Here is a 24,853-nt window from a genome sequence, read left to right as displayed (position 1 = left end):
TAATGAGAGGCACACCCACAACAGAGAAGATAGCGGAAAGGAAAGGGAAAGATCTCTGAGTCCCGGGAAGAGGTTTGAAAGAAAGATGGATGCTTTGATGGACATGGTCTCCCTCATGATGGGAAAAATGGGTCAGAACACCACTCCTCAGAATAACTCAGGCCATAGAGGAGAGTATAGTGCTTCCAAACCGCATGATGAGCATGTAGGCCGAATAGTGCCTAATAATACCAACATTTCTTCCAGACCCTTTAAACCCACTTTCCTGGCACCTACAATCAACCAGCCAGATCCCGAGGAGAATGCTTCATTTGTGGAGCAGTTGAGACTCGGTAGAGTAGAGTATGATTCTCTGCCTGATGACATCAAAATGGATATGTCCTATAATGATTTTATGGATCATAAAAGGAAAAACAAAGGACAAGGGAGGTATTATGACCAAAGGAGATCATTCAATCAAGGGGATTTGTACCAAGCTGTCAACAAAGTCATCCTTCCACACTTTGACGGGAGTGAGACTAATTCAGCCCGAGCTTGGATTCAGAAGCTGGATAACTATCTAGCTCTTAGGCCAATGGCAGAAGAAGAAGCGATTAAGTTCGCTACGCTGCACCTGGACGGAGTAGCGCACGAGTGGTGGTACCATGGCCTCATTACTCTTGGTCATCGATCTATCACAACGTATGATGAGTTCACCACTAGGCTCATCGAGAGGTTTGAGAAGAAGGATCCTGAAATCCATTTCAGAGAGCTTGCTCAACTGAGACAATATAGTACGGTCGAGGCTTACATTGCAGAGTTTCAAAGGCTCTCAGTCATGGTGACTGGAATCACGGAAAGGAGACTGGTGATTTTGTTTAGTGAAGGGTTGACAGAACCTCTCAAAGGTTGGATCAAAGCCTTTGACCCTCCATCACTGCAAGAAGCCATGAAAAAGGCAAGGAACATGGAGTGGGCTGCTCCTAAGGCCAAGTTTCAGTCAAATTCCCCCTTTCAGAAAAGGGATAAGGGAAAAAGGCCTCAGCATAGACCACCCTTGAGACCTCAACACCAAGAGTTCAAGAACCGCAATCCAAATGTTACCAGGTTGGATCCAGAAACCCTGAATGAACTCAGAAGGAAAGGGTTATGTTTTCGGTGTAGAGAAAAATGGTCTCAAGATCATGTTTGCCAAAAGGGGGTTAAGTTCAATCAGATTGAATATTATTCTGCTGGTGAAAGTGGGTCTGATTTATCCGACCAGCAATCTGATTATGAAGAAAGTGAAGGTGATAGAGCCCCAGAAGAATCTGGAGATGAAAAGGAGTGTGGTGGAGTCTTGGCCCAGCTCTCTAGTTTTCAAAGAAACGAATCATTCAAGGTTCGTGGGATGATCAAAGGGCAGCGAATTGTTGCCTTGATCGACACCGGAGCAACACATAACTTCATTGATGAAGTTGTAGTAGCCAAGAAGGGGCTGCAAACTGAAGAGTTTGAAGGGTTCAAGGTCATGGTTGCAGATGGATTTCATATCTCTTGCACCAAGAAGATTTCAAACATGACCATGCAGTTGGGAAACTACGAAGTCAAGGATGACTTCTACGTAGTACACATTGGGGATACTGATGCTGTCTTAGGTATTCAATGGCTGCGATCTCTTGGAGAGATCTCCTTGAATCTGCAAACTATGGAGTCAAAGTTTCAATCAGATGGGAAGAGAGTAGTTCTAAGAGGCATGTCTAATGGAGGTCCGCGAGTGGTGTCATTCAAAAGAATGGCAAGACTGATCCGTCATGATCAAGTTGAATGGGTTGCCGAATGTATGATCCTCCCTGCAAGTCCCATTGAGGCTAAGCGTGATCAACCTCCTGATATCCAGTCTCTGCTTGCAAAGAAGAGTGCAGTTTTTGCCGACTTGCCTCCTGGACCTCCCCCTGAACGGGGTTCAGAACACATTATAGAGCTCAAGGAAGGAGCTAAACCAGTGATCACAACTCCATATCGGTATCCAAAGAGGCAGAAGGATGAAATAGAAAGGAATATTCAAGAACTCCTGGAGATGGGTTTCATTCGCCCAAGCAAGAGTCCCTTTGCTTCAGCAGTAGTGCTTGTTAAGAAAAAAGATGGGACCATGCGCATGTGCGTGGACTATCGTGCTTTGAATCAAAGCACCATCAAAAATAGATACCCCATTCCCAGAATTGATGAACTCATTGATGAGTTACATGGGGCCAAGTTCTTTTCGAAGATCGATCTGAGGTCGGGCTACCACCAGATTCGGATGAGGGGATCTGACATGGAAAAGACAGCCTTCAGATGCCACTATGGCCATTTTGAATTCCTAGTCATGCCCTTTGGGTTGACTAATGCTCCAGCCACCTTCCAGTCTTGCATGAACCGTGTCTTTCAGAATCAGTTAAGGAAATTTGTGTTGATATTTTTTGATGACATCCTGATTTACAGCAAGACTTGGGATGAGCACCTTAAACATTTGGAGGTAGTGCTTAGTACCCTAGAGTCAGAAAGTTTGTTTGCAAAAGCTTCCAAATGTGAATTTGGAATGGAGGAGTTATTGTACTTGGGTCACATAATCAGTGCTGGGGGAGTAAAGGTGGATCCGGAGAAAATAAAAGCAGTAATGGATTGGCCACCTCCCGAGAACTTGACTCAATTAAAAGGATTTCTAGGTCTATGTGGTTTTTATCGGAGGTTTGTTAAGGGGTATTCCCAGAATGCAGCTCCTCTTACTGATCTCACCAAAAAGGGGGCCTTTGTTTGGTCCGAAAGAGCTCAAGAGGTGTTTGATAAATTTAAGAAAATCATGAACTCGTGTCCAGTTCTAGCCATTCCAGACTTTTCCAAACCATTTGAGTTGCAGTGTGACGCATCAGGTGAAGGAGTTGGCGCTGTCCTGATGCAAGACAAACACCCTATCGTGTTTGAGAGCAGAAAATTGAGGGGTGTGGAGAGATCCTATTCAATTGATGACAAAGAAATGCTTGCCATTATGCATGCATTAGCCAAGTTCAGGCAGTACTTGGTGGGAAACAAGTTCGTGGTAAAAACAGACCACAATAGCCTCAAGCATTTTATGCACCAGAAGGATTTAAATGAGAGGCAACAGAAATGGGTGAGTAAGCTGCAAGCTTACGACTTTGACATTGAATATGTCAAAGGGAAAAATAATGTCGTGGCCGATGCTCTCTCCAGACGGCCTCATCTTAGCTCATTGTGTGAGCTTACTGCAGATTGGAGAGACATGTTGCTTGCTGATTATGCCAAAAATCAGTTTGCAACCAGCATTTTAGAAGGTACTTTCCATGATGAGAAGTATCAGGTGGTTGAGGGATTGATTCACTATAAGGGAAGAATCTTTTTGGTGGCTGATTCTAAGCTCAAAAGAAAGATCCTTGTGAATTTTCATGACATCCCAGTTGCTGGCCATCAAGGTTTTTTCAAGACCTATAGGCAGATCCGCGAAAGGTTTTCTTGGAAAGGTCTGAAGAAGGAGGTGCAACGCTACATTCAGGAATGTCCTGTTTGTCAAGCGAATAAGAATGAGCATACATTGCCCGCCGGATTGCTGCAACCACTTCCCATTCCCAATCAAAAATGGGAAAGCATTTCAATGGATTTCATCACTGGGTTGCCCAAGGCCCAAGGGAGGGATTGCATTTACGTGGTGGTTGACAGATTAACCAAGTTTGCTCATTTCTTTGCCATTACCAGTACTTTTTCTGCAGCCCAAGTTGCAGATTTATTTTTTCGAGAAGTGTTTAGGCTTCATGGATTGCCAAAGAATATTGTAAGTGATAGGGACAGTAAGTTCCTAAGTACATTTTGGCAGGAAGTCTTTAGAATGAGTGGTACTGTGCTGACTCCAAGCACAAGTTATCACCCCCAAACTGATGGGCAAACTGAAGTTGTGAACAAGTGGCTGGAAGGCTACTTGAGAAATTATGTGTCAGAGCAGCAGAAAGCTTGGGTTAAGTGGCTGCATATAGGCGAGTATTGCTACAACTCTACCTATCATATGTCAATCAAAATGTCTCCCTTCTTGGCACTTTATGGGTATGAAGCACCCAGCTTTGCAGATTTGGTGTTTGGGGATAGCAAAGCCCCTTTAGCCAAGGATTTATTGCAGCAGAGTCAAGACATAATGAGGTCCTTAAAGGATAATTTGCAGATTGCACAGAATCAGCAGAAGTTATATGCTGATCAGAGACGGGTAGAGCGTTCTTTTGAGGTTGGGGACATGGTCTATCTCCGGTTACAACCTTATAGACAGTCTACTCTCAAGAAGAGTGGAGCTGAGAAGCTGAAACCGCGCTTCTATGGACCATTTAGGGTCATCAGGAAGATTGGGGCTGTAGCTTATGAATTAGAGCTACCTTCAGATAGCAGAGTGCATAACGTCTTCCACGTGTCTCGCCTCAAGAAGGCACTTGGACACAATGTGATTGCTTCTTCACAGTTGCCACCGTTGGACGAAGAAGGACTATTGATTCTAGTTCCCGAGGAGATACTTGATGTTAGAGAACGTTCTTTGAGGAATAGAACTGTCAGAGAATATTTAGTGAAGTGGAAGAACCTACCTTTGGAGGATGCAACATGGGAAAATGATGAGATATTGCAGCATCCTGGGTTGCGATTGCTTGAGGGCAAGCAATCTTGGGGAGGGCGGACTGTAATGTCCCCTTCTCAAACCTGATCCTTTCTGCAACCGTTGGTCTCTTTCTAGGAAGCTCGGAGGCCAGTCGGAGGGTAAAATTAGGGTTTCCTATTTTTGAGGAGGTCTTTTTGGATGGGTTCATCGTCGGCTTTTTCTGATGGTTCAGAGGGCTTCGCAACGATGTCTTCATCTCAGTTTTTGGAGCAGTTTTCAGAATTTACTATTTTTAGTAAGTTCTATTTTTGGCAGGGCTCGCGTGGCATCGGGCAATCTCTACATCCTGTTCAGTTAACTCCAGGAGCATGGTCAGGTTCTAGCTTCAGATTTTGGAGTTGTGTGGTCAAGTAACTTTATTTTAATTAAATAATCATTATAATTATAAAGTTGCTTATCCCCCCTTGGCCTAGTCCAACAACTTAAAAACATCACTTAAAAGGGGGACTTTTTGGGTGGCGCCCTCATGGAGGATTTAATTAATATTTTATCCTTGGCCAAAGTCAAAACATGGCGAAACTTACCAAGGTGATATTTTTATATTATTTCATTGACTTTTTGGCTAGGTGTGATGGCGCCATGTTGAGGAGGGGATTAGGGTTTGCCTTGGAAATCGAATTAGGGTTTTGAGGAGGCAAGTGAAGCTATTTATTGGAGTCTTGGGAGGATTGAAGGGATCTTTTGGCAGAATTTGTATTTGGGCAGCCGTCTGGCTCTGGACATGCTTCAAGGAATGGAAGCCTTCTAGCATAGGCATCTCTTCTTGCTTGAAAGATAGCAACTAGGGTGTTTATATTCTCTATGTAATTGCATTTAGCCGTAGTTTATCATCAGAGTTTTCATTGTAATCATTTAGGCTTATAGTTCATTCAGTTTTCTGCATCTAGAATTTCCGCGACTAATTTCATGTTTTGTTCACAACCAGAAAATACAAAAAAATTGCATTGTGGGTATTAGTTCTTTGCATTTGCCTCACCTAGGCGTTGCATTTCCTAGGGTTTCAGCAAGTTTGGTTCATGCATTTATTTTTAATGACAAATCGTATTTTGCAGCCAGCCGTACCATTTTAAATGCATTGGAAATCGTGCCATTTTTCATTGTGAGGGTTTTGCAGTGTTGTTTGAGTCTTTCGCAGGTTTCCATGTCACCAAGGCATTTTGCAACTAGTTTCCGGAGGAAAGAAGATTGTACGAGGAAGAAATGAGCTGTTGGCAGTGATCCATGGGTTCGCGGTTGAATGTGCAGATTTATGTTGAATCAGAAACTCTCTTCTAAAAGGGGAGTTGTGAAAGAATTTCTTTTGATTGTAATCTGACCAGTAGTACTGGCAGTCTTGAACTGTGGTCTTGGTTGTAATTGTCAAGCTAACCAAACTTATCTTATCTACCTCCATCCTATGGTAGCTCCTCTCCCTGTTGGGATTGAAAGCACATCCTGGATGTCGAGTGTCTTTTTAGTTTCTGCAATCAATTAAATTCAAGCATTTAAGTTTCACTCCGTCATATGGTAGCCCCTATCCGTCTGGAGTGGGTAGCACATACTTGGCGTTGAGTTCCTTCCAGTTCTAGATTTCAGGGACCCTCTGACCAATGCTCGCCATCCCGGCGCCATACTGGTTAGAGTTCTTTGCATAAGCAACTAAGATCCTCTGACCAATGCTCGCCATCCCGGCGCCATACTGGTTAGAGTTCTTTGCATAAGCAACTAAGATCCTCTGACCAATGCTCATCCACACGGTGCCATTCTGGTTAGGGTTGCTTCAGCAAATCAAATACTTTTTCTCAGAACTAATTGATCACTCATATAGTTGTTGTAATTAAGTTGATCAAAAATTTCAAAAAAAATTGGCTAGGGATATTTCAATGAACACCTTTTTCCTCAATGGTTTTGTGCACCTTTTTAAGGACATTAGATTTTGCCATTACCACATGGCGGACAGCAAGATTGTGCAGATGGTTGGTTTCAGTGAAATGGGTTTGTTCCTAATTTTCAAAGGCTACCATTGCGCTCGCCTGATGATCCATAATTAACTACAAGATTATGCCTGTGAAAATTAGCAGTCAAAACAATTTTGAATCCATGATATGCTACTTGAATTTCAATTCAAATGATAGTGGGGTTCTTTACAAACTTAGTGAAATATCCCAGACCAATTTTTTTCAATTTTTCAATTACAAAGAGTAATACAACACACATCCGTTAGGGTTAGCACTTAAACCAAAATGATGCGGAATACAACTCTAACCAAGAATGTACACTAGGATCCCAGGTTGGGCAAGGTGTGAGCCTATGGTCAGAGGGTCTTAAAGCATTCTGAAAGTGACTCTAACCAAGAATGTGCCCAAAATGGACTAACATATGGTCAGAGGATCTTAGTGCATGCTGAAAGCAACTCTAACCAAGATGTGCCCCAGATGGACTAACATATGGTTAGAGGATCTTTACAATTACAACTGCTGAAAGGAAAAGTCGACACCAAGCATGTGCTTTCAAACCCAGGGTGGGAATGGAGCTACCATATGGCGGAGATGCTAAGAACTTAGAAATGGAATTAAATTTAAATAACAAGCGTGAAATGAAAATGAGAAGAAATGCTGTCAGTACTACTGTTCAGCTTACAATTTGATAGTGAATGCTTGCCAAGATCATAAGATTAAGACTATATAATGCTGCAACAATATAGAAGACTCTCCAGGGCTTAACAAAATTGGTAAGTCCAAGAAATTCTTCTCAAAGATCAATCTTGATATTCTGATTTATGACAGACCTGCACTTGAAATGCTTAATCAACAACACCATGGAATCACTAAAATGCTTATTACTCTCTCAATACTAGTCCGAATGACCCAAAACCAAAAGCAATGGCTTCCTATGAAGGAGGCGACCAAACCAATACCAAGAAATCAGACATTAACCCAACAGATTATTTAACATGAACCCCAAGGCAATTCCCAGCAGTGACGCCAGGCAAGAATGGCGATTCTTCTCTATAAAATAAAACACTTCATATTAGAATCTGCAAATTTGCACAAAGGAGCGCCCAGCCAAAACAAGAGGAAATATGCAATACCCAGAATGAATATGTTTTTGTTTTGAAATATATGAGTGAAACTACAAATCTGCCCTGCTAACTGCAACTCTCGAAAATGAAATGAAATGCAAATAACTGAACTTCCAGCACAACTCAAGCTACAATGCAATCCTCACTACAAACTCTCACAACTACACTAAATCACCACTAGTTGCTATCTTTCAAGCAAGAAGCAATGCCAAGGCTAGGAGGCATTCATTCCTCGAAGCAACCCCAATACCATTCCGGCAGAGTAACATTATAATAGACATAAGATGCCCAAATGGAGGGAAGAGGCCTCCATTTATAAGCTTAACAAGGAATCTCAAGAGGCTTCTAGAAAGTGTGCCCTAATTTCACATTTGAATTTTCCTCCAAGAGATGGCGCCACTTTTAAAAGCTTTAATTAACCTTTATTTTAATTCATTTCTCTTCATAAAGTTGGCACCCCTTTTCATAAGCAAGATTTTAGACCTTAGGAAATATTAAATCCCTTCCATGATGCGTCCACCCTTGAAGACCACCTTTTAAAACAACTTGAAGTGATGAAGCTAGGCCAAGGGGTCAACTTTAAAATATAACATTAAAACATAACATTATTTAAATGAAATGAACTTATCTCTCCAAAAACATCCCAAGGCCAAAAGTGACGAAGCCAACTGAACCAACTGAAGAAGAGAACCAACTATGCTGAAATAATCAGGACCACTGCCAGAAATAGAATTTACTAAAAATAGTAAATTCCAAAAAGTGCTCGGAACGCAAAGCCGGACATACCACTGCAAAGCCCTTTGAAAACCCAGAAAGAATCCGCAATCCAAACTCTAATTCACGAGCAACAACAACCTCCAAAACTGGAAACCCTAATTTCACCCATTGAGTAGCCTACGGGTCTCCGAAATAGGCCATCGGTCAACTGAAACATCATGCCTTAGAAGGGGACATTACAGTCCCCCCTCCCGAAGATTGCTTGTCCTCAAGCAATTGCAAGTTTGGATGCTGCAAAATCTCCTCATTCTCCCAAGTTGCATCGTCCAAGGGCAAATTCTTCCACCTCACCAAGTATTCCTGGATTGTTCTTCTTCTCAAAGAACGCTCTCTGGAATCAATAATCTCTTCTGGAATCAAAATCAACTGCCCTTCTTCGTCCAAAGGTGGTAATTGTGAAGAAGCAATAACATTATGTCCAAGTGCCTTCTTGAGGCGAGACACGTGGAAGACATTGTGCACTTTACTACTCGAAGGTAGCTCCAACTCATAAGCTACTGCTCCAACCTTTCTGATGACTTGGAATGGCCCATAGAAACGAGGCTTGAGCTTCTCAGCTCCACCCTTCTTGAGAGTAGACTGTATGTATGGCTGTAGTCGAAGATAAACCATATCTCCAACCTCAAAAGAGCGCTCAACGTGTCGTTGATCAGCGTACATCTTCTGCTGATTCTAAGCAATCTGCAAGTTGTTCTTCAAGGATTTCAAGATGTCTTGACTTTGCTGCAACAAATCCTTGGCTTGAGGGGCTTTGCTATCACCAAACACCAAATCAACAAAGCTAGGAGCCTCATAACCATAGAGAGCCATGAAGGGAGACATCGTTATTGACATGTGAAAGAAAGAATTGTAACAATACTCGCCTATGTGGAGCCATTTCACCAAACATAGTTTCTCAGATAGCCTTCCAACCACTTGTTCACTATCTTTGTTTGTCCATTGGTTTGGGGGTGATAACTAGTGCTTGGAGTAAGCACCGTACCACTCATCCTGAAGACTTCTTGCCAAAAGGTGCTTAGGAACTTGCTATCCCTATCACTCACAATGTTTTTCGGCAACCCATGCAATCTAAACACCTCATGAAAAAACAAATCTGCAACTTGAGCTGCTGAAAAAGAGCTCATGATGGCAAAGAAGTGAGCAAACTTTGTCAATCTGTCCACTACAACATAGATACAATCTTTGCCTTGGGCCTTTGGCAACCTAGTGATGAAGTCCATTGATATGCTTTCCCAAATCTGCCTATATGTTTTGAAGAAACCCTGATGACCAGCAAGTGGAATGTCATGGAATGTCATCAAAATCTTCTTTCTGAGCTTAGAATCAGCCACCACAAAGATTCTACATTTGTAGTGTATCAGCCCGTCAACCACCTTGTACCTTTCGTCATGAAAAGTACCTTCAATGCTGCTGATTGCCAACTGATTTTTGGCATAATCAGCGAGCAACATGTCCTTCCAATCAGCAGTAAGCTCACACAATGAACTCAGATGAGATCTCCTAGATAGAGCATCAGCCACAATATTGTTTTTCCCTTTGACATACTCAATGTCAAAATCGTAAGCTTGATCCTTACTCACCCACTTTTGTTGTCTCTCGTTCAAATCCTTCTGATGCATGAAGTGCTTGAGACTATTGTGATCAGTCTTGACCACGAATTTGCTCCCCACCAAATACTGTCTGAACTTAGCTAATGCATGCATGATTGCAAGCATTTCCTTGTCATAGATGGAGTAGGTCCTTTCAACACCTCCTAATTTTCTGCTCTCAAACACAATGGGATGCTTGTCTTGCATCAAAACAGCCCCAACACCTTCTCCAGATGCATCACACTGTAGCTCGAAGGGCTTGGAGAAATCTGGAATTGCCAAAACCGGACAAGAGCTCATGATCTTCTTAAACTTATCAAAAGTAGTTTGAGCCTTTTCTGTTCAACAAAAAGCTCCCTTTTTTGTGAGGTCAGTAAGAGGAGCAGCGTTTTGTGAATAGCCCTTCACAAATCTTCTGTAAAAACCACAAAGACCCAAGAACCCTTTCAAATGAGTCAAGTTCTCTGGGGGTGGCCAATCAACTATTGCCTTGATCTTTTCGGGATCAACCTTCACTCCATCAGCACTGATTATGTGACCAAGGTAAAGTAGCTCCTTCATTCCAAATTCACATTTGGATTCTTTGGCAAACAGACTTTCTGATTCAAGGATGCTAAGCACTTCCTCTACGTGCTTGAGGTGTTCTTCCCATGTCCTGCTGTAGATCAGAATGTCATCAAAAAAGATTAACACGAAGTTCCTCAACTGCTTCTGAAAGACTCTGTTCATACAAGACTGGAAGGTAGCAGGAGCATTAGTCAACCCAAATGGCATGACTAAAAACTCGAAGTGACCATAGTGACATCTAAATGCTGTCTTCTCAACATCAGACCCTCTCATCTGAATTTGGTAGTAGGCCGACCTCAGATCAATCTTTGAGAAGAACTTGGCTCCATGTAGCTCATCTATGAGCTCATCTATCCTTGGAATGGGGTATCAATTTTTGATGGTGCTTTGATTCAAAGCACGATAATCCACACACATGCGAATGGTACCATCCTTCTTCTTCACAAGAACAACTGCTGAAGCGAAAGGACTCTTACTTGGACGAATGAAGCCCATCTCCAAGAGTTCCTTAATGTTTTTCTCAATCTCATCCTTTTGCTTCTTAGGGTACCGATATGGAGTTGTGATAACTGGTTTAGCCCCTTCCTTGAGCTCTATGACATGCTCTGAGCCTCGTTCGGGAGGTGGCCCAGGAGGTAAATCAGAAAACACTTTACTCTTCCTGGTGAGTAAGGACTGGATATCAGGAGGGTAGTCCCTCTTTGTTTCAACCGGACTAGCTGGGAGAATCATACATTCCGCAGCCCACTCAACTTGATCATGCTGAATCAACTTTGCCATTCACTTGAATGACACGATCCGAGGTCCACCGTTAGACATTCCTCTTAACACCACCTTCTTCCCATCGGATTGAAACTTGAGCTCCATGGTTTGCAGATTTAGGGAGATCTCTCCAAGTGAACGCAGCCATTGAATGCCTAGGACAACATCCGTATCTCCAATGCTGACTACATAGAAGTCATCCTTGACTTCGTAGTTGCCCAATTGCATAGACATATTTGGGATCTTCTTGGTGCAAGAAATGTGAAACCCATCAGCAACCATAACCTTGAAGCCTTCAAAATCTTCTGTTTGCAGCCCTTTCTTTGCCACCACCACTTCATCAATGAAGTTATGCGTTGCTCCAGTATCAATCAAAGCAACTATTCGCTGCCCCTTAATCATCCCTCGAACCTTGAAGGATTCATTTTTTTGAAAGCTCGAAAGTTGAGCCAAGGTACCCCCACTTCCTTTGTCACCTTCAGATTCTTCGGGAACTCTTTCCACTTCACTGTCATCACAATCTGATTGCTGGTCTGAAGAATTAGAATCGCTTTCTCCAGCTGAATAGTATTCAATTTGATGAATTTTGACTCCCTTTGGGCAAATATGATCTTGGGACCATTTTTCTCTACACCGGAAACATAATCCCTTTCTTCAGAGTTCGTTAAGTGTCTTTGGATCCAGCCTTGTGACATGAGTGTTATGCTGTTTGAACTCCTTATGGTGAGGTCCCTTTCCTTTATCCTTTTTGTGAAATAATGGCTTGGATTGAATTTTTGCCTTAGGAGCAGCCCACTCCATATTTCTTGCTTTTTTCATTGCCTCTTGTAAGGAGGGTGGATCGAAAGCTTTAATCCAACCCTTGAGTGGTTCCATAAGCCCTTCACTGAATAGGATCACCAACCGCCTCTCGGTGATTCCCGTGACCATTATTGAAAGCCTCTGAAATTCAGCTATGTAAGCATCGACTGTGCCATGTTGTCTAAGTTGTGCCAATTCTCTGAAATGCACTTCTGGATCCTTTTTCTCGAATCTCTCTGTGAGCCTATTGGTGAACTCATCATAGGTAGTACTAGTGATTGACCGATGCCCCAATGTGACTAGACCATGGTACCACCATTCGTGTGCTACCCCATCTAAATGAAGTGTAGCAAACTTGATTGCCTCCTCTTCTGTCATGGGTCTAAGAGCTAGATAGTTGTCTAACTTCTGTATCCAAGCTCTAGCTGAACTACTGTCACTCCCGTCAAAATGTGGAAGCATAATGTAATGTTCCTACTAGTTAGAGATCATTGTCCTGCAAAACAAATTGTTAGAATACAACACATATATATATATATATATATATATATATATATAAGCCATTTTTTAATTTGCAATCTATCTTTAATACTAAATTAACATAATCATAATTTTCATCTAATAAAAAGGATACAAATGCCATACGAAAGTATGTCCTTAGGCGGCCGTGAAGCTCGCCCTCTTGGAACCCCTTGGTTCCAAGATGTCCTTAGGCGGTTGTGAAGCTCGCCCTCTTGGAACCCCTTGGTTCCAAGATGTCCTTAGGCAGTCGTGAAGCTCGCCCCCTTGGTTCCAAGATGTCCTTAGGTGGCCATGAAGCTCGCCCTCTTGGAACCCCTTGGTTCCAAGCCCTCCAGGAAATTGAATTGGAGTTCGAATCCTGTCTTGGGTGTAACCTCTTACACCCAAGCCATCCAAGGAAGACCCTTGTCTATTCCTTGCCATGGGTGATGCCTTCATCATCCAAGTCCTCAGAGGGGACCAGCCAGATCCGTCTCTTCTTGGTTGAGTTTATTCAACCAAGCCATACATATGCATATCAGTTTTCAGTATATATACTGCCCTAGGGATTATCATAATCCCTCCCTTAGACTAAGTGAGTTCCTCCCTATAGCCTTCATCATATAATCACATTTATAATACATTTTTGCATTTGATTACTATTTTCCATTCTATAATTCATATTTACATTTTACTGATTTAACATGTATTCCCTAACATATTTTCATAAAAATGTTCATTAACCAATATTCACATTTATTTATTACGTATATTCCTAATTCTTCATTAATATGTATTCATTAACATATATTTTCACGTATCCATTTAACATATGTTTACACATATTCCTAAAAACCATTCCTTAATATAAAAATATCCATTAACATATATTAAATATACATTAATTATATTTATTAACATATATATTAAATTATCCATTCATTAATATATATATATAAAAATATTAATTACTTGTATTTGTTAACATATACATTAAATAAGTATTAATTATATTTATTAACATATATAATTAAATGTTCATTATTTATATTTGTTAATATATACCATGAAGTGTTCATTCATTACTTACTTGACCTCTTCCTCTTTCCACGCAGCAGACCCCTTATCCTCCCTTGATTTTCCCTTATTTCCTTTCCTTTATATCTCTCAATTTGAGGGAGAGGTCACACCTCTTCATCATGTATGCCCTTTGGCAAGAGACACACCCTTTCACCATTATCACCCTTTGAAAGAGTGCAACTCTTCATTATTTCTACCATTTGAAAGGGACACAACCTTTCATAATCAAATCTGCACTTATTATTTAAATCAGATCTGCACTTCTCCTTACCAAATTATCCCCCCCTCAAATGAGGTTTTCTTCTCCCTTTTATATATCATTGTTGAGGGAGTCACAACTTTTCCTTTCATGTCTTTTGACTTTTTCATTAACTTAATTAATTTTTAATTAATCATATTTAATTATATCATTTTATATTTTAATTTTATTATTATCATTTATTATTAAATTCTATTTCAAAGTGGGGATATTATTATAATTTATTATTAAATTCTATTTCAAAGTGGGGATATTATTATCATTTATTATTAAATTCTATTTCAAAGTGGGAATATTATTATCATTTATTATTAAATTCTATTTCAAAGTGGGGATATGACACATAACCTTGTTGATTGCTTGATGCAAATCCCTCTGTACTGTTGCTTCCCTATGTTCACAATGTCTCCCATGTCCTTTATTCTTCCTTTTATGGTCCACGAAATCATTGTAAGACATGTCTAACTTGATTTCATCAGGAAGAGACTCATACTCAGCACGATCAAGTCTCAACTGTTCCACAAATGATGCATTCTCTCCCGGATCAGGTTGAGGGTTCACTGGTGCCAAGAAGGTGGGTTTAAAAGGCCTGGAAGAAATGTTTGTTCTATTTGAGGTATGCGGAGCAGCATGTTCACTATGCTGGTTGGAGCCGCTGTGTTCTCCGATGTGCCCTTGATTGTTCTGCGAATTAGAACTCTGACCCATTTTCCCCATCACGAGAGATACCATATCCAATAAGGCATCCATCTTCCTCTCGAACCTCCTTCCCGGACTTGGTGTTCTTTCCCTTCCTTTTCCACTTTCATCCCGACTGCTTGTAAACCTCTCAGTACCACCCACTGGCCTCTCAATGTCCCCCATTTCTGTTTCCGGAGAAGACTCCCAATGAGCCGTCAAAACCCTCTGATGCCGTCTGACCTTCAGGAACCAGATACCACTGAAACTGAAACTGACTTGCAGCCCTCTTATCTTCCCTTGCTAAGTATCTTCTTTCTCTCTCACTCATAGAAGGTTTGTTTCACAGGATGGCAGGATGTGAAGCTCTGATACCACTGAAATATCCTAGACCAATTTTTTTCAATTTTTCAATTACAAAGAGTAATGCAACACACATCCGTTAGGGTTAGCACTTAAACCAAAACGATGCGGAATACAACTCTAACCAAGAAGGATCCTGGGTTGGGCAAGGCGTGAGCATATGGTCAAAGGGTCTTAAAGCATTCTGAAAGTGACTCTAACCAAGAATGTGTCCAAAATGGACTAACATATGGTCAGAGGATCTTAGTGCATGCTGAAAGCAACTCTAACCAAGAATGTGCCCCAGATGGACTAACATATGGTCAGAGGATCTTTACAATTACAACTGCTGAAAGGAAAACTCGACAACAAGCATGTGCTTTCAAACCTAGGGTGGGAATGGAGCTACCATATGGCGGAGATGCTAAGAACTTAGAAATGGAATTAAATGTAAATAACAAGTGTGAAATGAAAATGAGAAGAAATGCTGCCAGTACTACTATTCAGCTTACAATTTGATAGTGAATGCTTGCCAAGATCATAAGATTAAGACTATACAATGCTGCAACAATATAGAAGACTCTCCCGGGCTTAACAAAATTGATAAGTCCAAGAAATTCTTCTCAAGGATCAATCTTAATATTCTGATTTATGACAAACCTGCACTTGAAATGCTTAATCAGCAACACCATGGAATCACTAAAATGCTTATTACTCTCTCAATACTAGTCCGAATGACCCAAAACCAAAAGCAATGGCTTCCTATGAAGGAGGTGACCAAACCAATACCAAGAAATCAGACATTAACCCAACAGATTATTTAACACGAACCCCAAGGCAATTCCCAACAGTGACGCTAGGCAAGAATGGCGATTCTTCTCTATAAAATAAAACACTTCATATTAGAATCTGCAAATTTGCACAAAGGAGCGCCCAGCCAAAACAAGAGGAAGTATGCAATACCCAGAATGAGTATGTTTTTGTTTTGAAATATATGAGTGAAACTACAAATCTGCCCTGCTAATCGCGACTCCCGAAAATGAAATGAAGTGCAAATAACTGAACTTCTAGCACAACTCAAGCTACAATGCAATCCTCACTACAAACTCTCACAACTACACTAAATCACCACTAGTTGCTATCTTTCAAGCAAGAAGCAATGCCAAGGCTAGGAGGCATTCATTCCTCGAAGCAACCCCAATACCATTCCGGCAGAGTAACATTATAATAGACATAAGATGCCCAAATGAAGGGAAGAGGCCTCCATTTATAAGCTTAACAAGGAATCTCAAGAGGCTTCTAGAAAGTGCGCCCTAATTTCACATTTGAATTTTCCTCCAAGAGATGGCGCCACTTTTAAAAGCTTTAATTAACCTTTATTTTAATTCACTTCTCTTCATAAAGTTGGCACCCCTCTTCATAAGCAAGATTTTAGAGCTTAGGAAATATTAATTCCCTTCCATGATGCGTCCACCCTTGAAGACCACCTTTTAAAACAACTTGAAGTGATGAAGCTAGGCCAAGGGGTCAACTTTAAAATATAACATTAAAACATAACATTATTTAAATGAAATGAACTTATCTCTCCAAAAACATGCCAAGGCCAAAAGTGACGAAGCCAACTGAACCAACTGAAGAAGAGAACCAACTGTGCCGAAATAATCAAGACCACTGCCAGAAATAGAATTTACTAAAAATAGTAAATTCCAAAAAGTGCTCGGAACGCAAAGCCGGACATACCACTGCAAAGCCCTCTGAAAACCCATAAAGAATCCACGATCCAAACTCTAATTCATGAGCAACAACAACCTCCAAAACTAGAAACCCTAATTTCACCCATTGAGTAGCCTACGGGTCTTCGAAATAGGCCATTGGTCAACTGAAACATCGTGCTTGAGAAGGGGACATTACACTTAGAGATTAGAGTATGCAACCTCCTTGTACGGTCAACAACAGCACTGGCACCTCCAATCGTGCGGCCACCTTCCCGTGCGGTCGACACCTTTCTTATCGTACGAACACACCTCCAGTCAACAACAGCACTGGCACCTCCAATCGTGCGGCCACCTTCCCGTGCGGTCGACACCTTTCTTATCGTACGAACACACCTCTGGTCAACAACAACACTGGCACCTCCAATCGTGCGGCTGCTTGGTCTACCTGTGGCGGTCGTTTTGCCCTTATGTGGCTGTGTGGATTGTGCGGACTTGGTCTCTTTTTTTTTCTTTTTCCTTTTGCGGCTGCTGCGCGTTGGTGTGCGTAACCCTTGTTGTGCATGTTGATCGGGCCGTGCGGTGTGTGGTCGGGTCGTGCGGTGCGTGGTCGGGCTGTGCGGTGCGTCCTTCTCCTCCTCTATCCCTTGCTGTGTGGCGGTGTTCGGTGTTGTGCGGTGGTCGGGCTGTGCGGTGTGTGGTGGTGGGTTCATGTCTTGGCAACAACCTTCGGTGGCTCCCACCGCACAGTGGTGTCACCGTCGGTGGTTCCACCACACGGTGATGTCACCGTCGGTGATTCCACTACACGGTGGTGTCACCGTCGGTGATTCCACCGCACGGTGGTGTCACCTTGGTGGTTTCACCGCACGGTGGTGTCACCTTGGTCCCACCGTACGGTGGCCATTTTCCCTTTTTCTTTTCTTTTTTGACCGTACGGTTGCTGTCGTACGACCGTGCGATTTGTTTTTTTTTTTTTTTTTTTGAAATTGTCTAGAGAGTCTTCGGCTCGTGTCCCCTGTCTCTGGGATCGCCCTTCATCCTTCTCGGTTTTCCTCGCCCAAAAGTCTCCTTTTGTCCCGTGCCTCTCAAGTCGCTTGCCTGGCCTCTCGAGCCCCCCTCCATCCTCTCGGGTCCCCCTCCGGGCTCTCGGGTGTCTGACCGGCCTCTCGGGTCCCCTGCGCGCTTCGCGTGGTAGGGTTTCAATTTGAACCTATTGGTGGCAAGTTTATTTTCCATGGCCATCCGAAGACCTGGAACCACAAATTCTACAGGGACCACGACCTCCTTCCCGTACATAAGAAGAAGAAGGATAATAAAGATTTTGAAGGCTGCAGCCTTCCACACAGGGTTCCAATCATTGCCGACACTCTTCGGATTATTTACGTCGCCAGGGTTTGGGGCGTCTCCCTTACAATATTCTCTGTATTCCGGCAGGTACCCCTCTGTTGGTTGCTCTGGTTCCTCTACTTCGAGCCTATAGCTTTGGAACATTTTGTAATCCTCCATTTGCCAGTGGAAGAGCCCGTTAAGTGAGCATACTTCATCTTCAAAACATCCCTCCAATTCGAGCACCCCTTCACTGTTCGGCTCCATCGCGTTCTTGCCCTTGCTTTCATCGGGACCCCCTTCCCCTTTATTAGAGTCCTCTGAGTCCGAGTCTGAAGAGGCGAGCTCTTCGCCGACATCTTGGGTGTTGAGGTCAATGGTATATTTCTGCCCTCCCTTCTCCATGGAAAGGGTATTTTTCTTCCAGTTGTGGTTTACCCTCGCGTTGATCAACCACGCTCTCCCTAGGATGGCGTCATAGCCTTTCTTCTTCGAGGGAATAACCACGAAATCTAACAAGAATGGTTGCGTACCAATTGTCACTTGTTGGGCCATCAACAGGCCGAGTGGCTTAATGCCGTGTTGGTCCGCTCCCACCAGGTTGAATGTGGGTGGCCATAGGGTGGGCTTCCCCAGCCGCTTCCATGTTTCTTCTGGTAGTACATTCACCCCAGATCCACCGTCCACAATGGTGTCCTTTAGAATGGTCCCACAGATACCCATTTCTACCACAGTTGGGTGTCTACCACTGCTCACGGCTAGTAACATCGGGTCAGTTGAAGGGCTGACGGAAACCTCCACCTGTGGTGTACTCTTCGAAGCGGTGGCGGGAACCCCTACCTGTGGTGCACTCGACGATGCGGTGGCGAGAACCCCTACCTGTGGTGCACTCGATGATGCGGTGGTGGGAACCCGTACTTGTGGTGCACTCGACGCTGCGGTGCTTTACACATTGGTGAGGATGGCAGTCCTCAATTGTGGCATAGAGTCTAGAAGATCTTTTACCTTTATCGACACCTCCATCTACAAGATTTGCCCAATGATGTTATTTTCCGCTTCCGTACGGGATGATGTACTCGCCACCTCGTTGTCCCGTCGTTCGGTCGTCATCTCACGTTCAATATTGGCCTTTGCCTCCCGTAATCTCTCCTTCTCCGTACGAGGGTCGGGATAAGTGGCTTTTTTCGTCTGGGCGTGGGTGATCGCCAGTACTTCTTTCTCACCAGTCTTCTCAGCCTTCTCAATGTTGAGGAGATTAACCCCTGCCTGCAGGCAATTTGTGTCCTCATGGTCGCCTGGCCCACACCAACGACAGAGGTGCTGAGGGGTGGCTTCCTTCGTGCAATCACGGGCGAAGTGCCCCCATTGATTACAGGCCCTACATTGGATAATTGGCCGGCCCTTTGCGTCATACTGGATACGGCTTCCGTTATTGTTATTGTTGCTATTCCTTCCGCCGCCGCGTCTATTGTCCCGGTATCCTCCAGATGATGCCGTTGTGTTAGTATGTTGGCCGGTACCCGCTGGTGCGGATGTTGTGGCCTGCTCCGTGAACAACACCTAGTTCATTTGCGTACCTCGGGTTTTCATGTTGTATGGGCACTCCTTGGTGGAGTGTCCCATCACTTGGCAAATCTCACAGAATGCCTTCTTTTGGCAAGTACCCTTTGTGTGCCCTTCCTCTTTGCACTCAGTGCACCATATGTCCCCTTCGTTCCGACCAGTGCTTCTCATTATTTTGAATTCCTTTCTCATTCGCTCCATGCCTTTCTGGAGCGCTTGCACCCATTTGCCAGCCTCGTCGTCACTGCTGCTTTCCTGTGAAGAGTCATTGTCCTCGGATGAGGATTTATTACTTTTCTTCTTCTTTGATGTTTTGTGTTCGCTCTCCAGGTCCATCGCCCTATTATAAGTGTCGTCATATGACATCGGGGGTACAATTTTCATCTTCCTCCGTAGGGAGGATTTCAACCCTTCAACGAACCATCGTTTCTTCAATCCATCTACGGGTTGGCTTTCCATTTTACCCAAGAGTTCTTTCAGCCTCCGACTGTATGCCCGTATTGTCTCCCTGGTACCTTGTTTGGTGCTATATATCTCTGTTACAATTTCATTGTCATCATGGAGCAACCGAAACTCCCCCGTGAATTCCTTCTATAGATTGGCCCACGTGGCCACTTTTTGCTTGTCCACATCGAAGTACCAATCTATGGCAACTCCTCGTAACATGGCTGGAAACTACTGTACCCAGTCATCCTGGTCTGTAACTCCGTTGGCGGACCAAATGGTTTCACATGTACGGCAGTGCCGTAAGGGGTCTTCCTTGCCCTCCCCTATGAACTTTGGCAATTTTTGTTTACTCGCCATCCCACCACTGGGTCTCGCTCCTCTAATTCCTTGTGTGCTTGTACCTGGTGATCCTCCGCCTCCTGCAACTGAACCTCCACTCGTGGGTCCTCCGGAAAAAGTTGCTGACACCGAACCAACCAAATTGCCTCCCGTATGGTACCCTTGTGCTCCCTCGGCACCTTCAGTCGTACCGTCACCTTTCGGTGTCTCCCTCCGGTTGTCCTCTGAAATGGACAAATTCTTTAGCAAGTCTCTGGTAGCGTCGATCAGGTTTAGACTTCGCCTTGTTTGTTCCACCAACTCTTCGCGGCTTCTTACCCTACGGTGGTATTCTGGGGAACTGTAGAGTTCTCCTTCGGCACCCTCCGTGACTCCTTCTGGCAGCCCTACAACAATGTAGATAGTGTAGTTCTCTCCGTCTATCTCTGCCTCCGCAACCTCCGTGACACCTCCTGGGTTCCCTTCGGGCAACCCCTCGGCCGGTCGTCCCTCGGCAAGCTGCCTTAGCCTACGCCTTCGTTCTATCTGCTGTCTGAGATTCAACGTGGTTTGTGCCACTTCCCATTCGTCACTCTGTATCTTTTTATTTTTGTCCTTATTTAATCTATTGGGCATAAGTCACTTCCATACACAGCAAACACACGCCATGTACACAAAAAAACTTTTATTTTTTTATTTTTCCCTTTCAACCATAATTTATATCAACATTGTGCCGGGATTCTTATAGGGTTCAATTTCCCCTTCGCCTCTTGTTCCATGTGCGCGTCGTCGCTCTCTGGGTTCATCTCACCGATGGGTAGGCCCCTCACGTCCGTGCGCCATCCGCGTCTTCCGTTCCCGAGTACGTCTAGGCAACGGCGCCAAATGTTTGCCCTCTCCTGTGAACTGTTAAATGCAGAAAGTAAATGCACAGAACATAATGGAAATATATTAAATAACCAGCCTCTGTATTAATTCCACAGTCCATGTACAATAAGTGCTTATAACATTACATCTGACACAACCAACATGCTCCTTTCGAAGAAAAGGTACACAATATATAATACCCGAAGGGGTGCGACACAACCGTCGCAACTCCAACTACCTACCCGTCGGCCAACTAACTGACCGCCGTAACTCATTATTACCGACGACAACATAAACATAATGATTATTCCCGTCAACAAATACAACCACAGAGAGATTTTTAACTTTGAAACCTCAAGAAGAGGACGTTAAAGTATAAAGTAGCACCCATATCATAAAAGCTGATGCAATTAATAATATTATAAAAGTAGCACTAGCAATATATATCATAACATTTGAGTTTGACTAACATTTGACTATTAATATGGTGGTGTTTTTTGAACTTACTGGTGCAAATATGTATTTATTTTTGCTTTTTATATGTTTTTGTATTGAGAAACCCAAAATGAAAGCAACCCCAAATTTTTATGGGCCGAATCTATGAATTGAACTCTCAAACCCGAATCCAGGCTAGTACCAGGACCGGTAACTTAGATATTTTGCATTGATACACAATGACACATACAATGATTGATGATATTATTGGCTCCTCCAACACATTCTAGAGCACAAACACTTACAACTTTCTCTTCCTACCTAGCTGGTCTTACCCCAGCTTGTTTACTTCTTTGTTTTTCTTTCCTTTTTTCCCCCTTATTACATTTACATTGAGTTAGAGCCCTCTTTTTTCTTTAATGCTTTGCTATTATAGCAGATGTTGTTCCAGTCCCTATGACCTTCCCTTGGTCATTCATGGACATTAATATGATTTCTTTCTTTGCTTCAAAAAGGGAATATTTTTTATCTTTCTTGTGTGATTTGCACTCCTGTATTCATTTTTTGAAATTCCTTTGTGTTCAGTGTCTATCTCTTTTGTGTAGTGCATATGAAGAAAGATAACTAAGAAATTTGCTTTATAATGTGAATATCTTTGTTCTGTTTTTGATGCTTGAGATGGACATTGTTAGGGGTCAATAACACATGTAAGTTTATAGTTGGTTGGGGTGTTTTATGTTTTGTTATTTATGGGTTGCCGAGAGGTTCCCGTGGGGTAGTTGGTAGTTTGTGATGGTTGGCAGCCTGACCAACTGTCGGGTATATATAATGTATGGATGGAACCTCGGCAAGTTAGCATTGTACTGACATATTTTGAATACAATAAAGATATCATCATTCTGCCATATCTGTTCTGCAATTGTTGTCTATGCTTAATTTACATGAATGATCCTGTTACATGAGTTATTGGTATGTGTGGAATATCTCTGTTTATCAGTGAGTTTACCAATCTCACCGTAGGGACTAAACAGACATTTTGGACTCATAGTAATAAGCATTGGATGAGAATAGTAGGGAAGTCAAATTTATACTTTAACCCATGCATACAAGCACATGATGAAAGAATATATATAGAGTAAATTCAAGAATTCAAACTTCAGCTATATTGATCAGTTGTTTCTCAAATTGTACAGGTTGAAATAAATATCCCAGAGCTTAACCCTGAAATGGTATGGGTTTCATTAGTATATGGCATAGTGACATTTGTAGAAAATATAATCTTAATTTGGTCCTACTTAAAACCTTAAGTGGGTGACAGGATGTCTATAGAATTGGCACTTTGATGGAGCTTGTACGAGTAATTGCATTGGCTTTGGCAGATGATGGAAAGCGTGTCAAGGTAGCTTGGGAACTGATTACATTTTTCATATAAAATGGAAAAAGGGTTGATAATTTGTCAACTTGTTGCACATTTTTCTCTGACTAAGACTTTTTACCACTTTTTGTCTCAGGTATGTGTCCAAGGTTCCATGGGTGAAGGTGTGCTTGCAGGGATGCCACTACAGCTAGCTGGAACTAGGAATATATTAGAATTCATGGATTGGGGTGAATACGGAGCAAAGGGAACATTCATTAACATTGGTTCTATAGGTTGAGACAAAACCAAGAATCTTAGTTTTGAGTTACTATATGTTTTGTTGTAAATGTAAATAGACTTTTCCATAAAGCATTCTCAACAAGAAAAGAACTACAAAGAATATGTAGTCATATAACAGTTGACTGCACTTGTTCATACTTAGGGTAAGGTAACTCTGTTTAAGTTGTAGAACAGAGAAGTACTACTGAGAAAGGGGGAGGGGGGGTGTGGTGAATCAGTAGTACATAAAAAAAAAACTTTAATCCTTTTTAACACCTTAAAGTTTTTGCCAAGCTTTAATCTGAAAATGAAATATTTGAAAGATGCAACAGCAGAAATTGACAGAGATGCAAAACAAGAGCACAACACACAAGATTTTACGTGGAAACCCAATGTGGGAAAACCACGGTGAGAAATGCCGGTAGGATCTACTGCCCTAATCTGGCCTCACAATATTTACTCCAATTACAATGTTTTAAGGGCTTCAACCCTAAGGAGTCACCAAACCCCTGTCTGTAAGTGCACCGACACTTCCAATTCCCAGACCTTTGAGCACCAACTCAAGTCTTAAAACAGAATTTCACTTTCAGAAGCAAATACACAAAAATTCTTTTACAAATCTGAAGTATCAAACTGATTTTTGTGCAAACTGAACAATCTGAAATTATAAGCTCATTGAATCTAAAAACTGATCTGTATATCAAATATCTTTCTGTATAATCATGATACTGTATATTTGCAAAGTTCTATCCTGAAAATAATAATCAAATCTTTGTTTTTCTGCAAGTCAAACTCAGAAAAGAATAAAGATCTAAGATTTGTTGTGAAATATTATAATCCCCGTTCTTAGAGCAAATCTTAGTAATAATACTGTCTCCACAAACTCCAGTATCCTTTTTCAACACAATGTTCAATATCCCCTGTCCAAACACATTCAGGAAAAAAGTCAATCAGTATTAAACAATTCTGCCACTGTTAAGAATACGAATTTGAAACAATTCTTGAAACAATTTTGAATCTGGAGAACTGATCCAAAATAATATAATAATCCGAACAGAACAAAATTCTACTGAATGTAAAATGCATAGGCATATGGCATGTTACATCACCTTCATATGTGCTATAAATAATTTGTATCAGTCTTAAATACAAGCTGTCTTTCTTGTGCACAAAGATTTCTCCGAACAAAACATGTATTCTTCTCCCTTCACATATTTCACACAACCACATTTAAAGTCTGATTGAACTCTCCTATATAATTTCCAGGTAGGGCGTAAGTTGTAATATAGTTGCATATAGTTTGAAGAAACTGAACAACTACCGAAACAGTTAAAAAAACTTTCTTGTTTATTCTTCCACCAAAAGCATATATCGTATGCTTTAGTTTTGTGTTCAAAAGCAAATAGTTATGTTATGGCTGGTAAAATAATCAGTTGTAATTAAATGACAACTGCCACATGATCTACAAATACCAAAACCAACTC

The 24,853-nt window shown here is 42.1% G+C and overlaps 1 protein-coding gene across 2 annotated transcripts in view; it reads left to right on the top strand.

Moving 5' to 3' along the window:
• The window catches only part of LOC131077167 (adenylate kinase 5, chloroplastic), a 317,818-nt gene that overhangs the window by 123,941 nt on the left and 169,024 nt on the right, over positions 1 to 24,853 (top strand). For both annotated transcript variants that reach the window (XR_009358969.1, XM_058014606.2), the window contains exons 10-12: positions 22,927 to 22,962; positions 23,052 to 23,132; positions 23,245 to 23,383. Coding sequence is in view for 1 of the 2 variants with exons in the window: in XM_058014606.2 (XP_057870589.2) it covers positions 22,927 to 22,962; positions 23,052 to 23,132; positions 23,245 to 23,383 (256 nt within the window). In the remaining variant the exon portion in view is untranslated. The remainder of the gene's footprint in view (positions 1 to 22,926; positions 22,963 to 23,051; positions 23,133 to 23,244; positions 23,384 to 24,853) is intronic.

This window comes from Cryptomeria japonica, chromosome 9 (genome assembly GCF_030272615.1).
Source record: "Cryptomeria japonica chromosome 9, Sugi_1.0, whole genome shotgun sequence".
Taxonomy (NCBI): Eukaryota; Viridiplantae; Streptophyta; class Pinopsida; order Cupressales; family Cupressaceae; genus Cryptomeria; species Cryptomeria japonica.
This window is presented reverse-complemented; position numbering and strand designations above follow the sequence as displayed.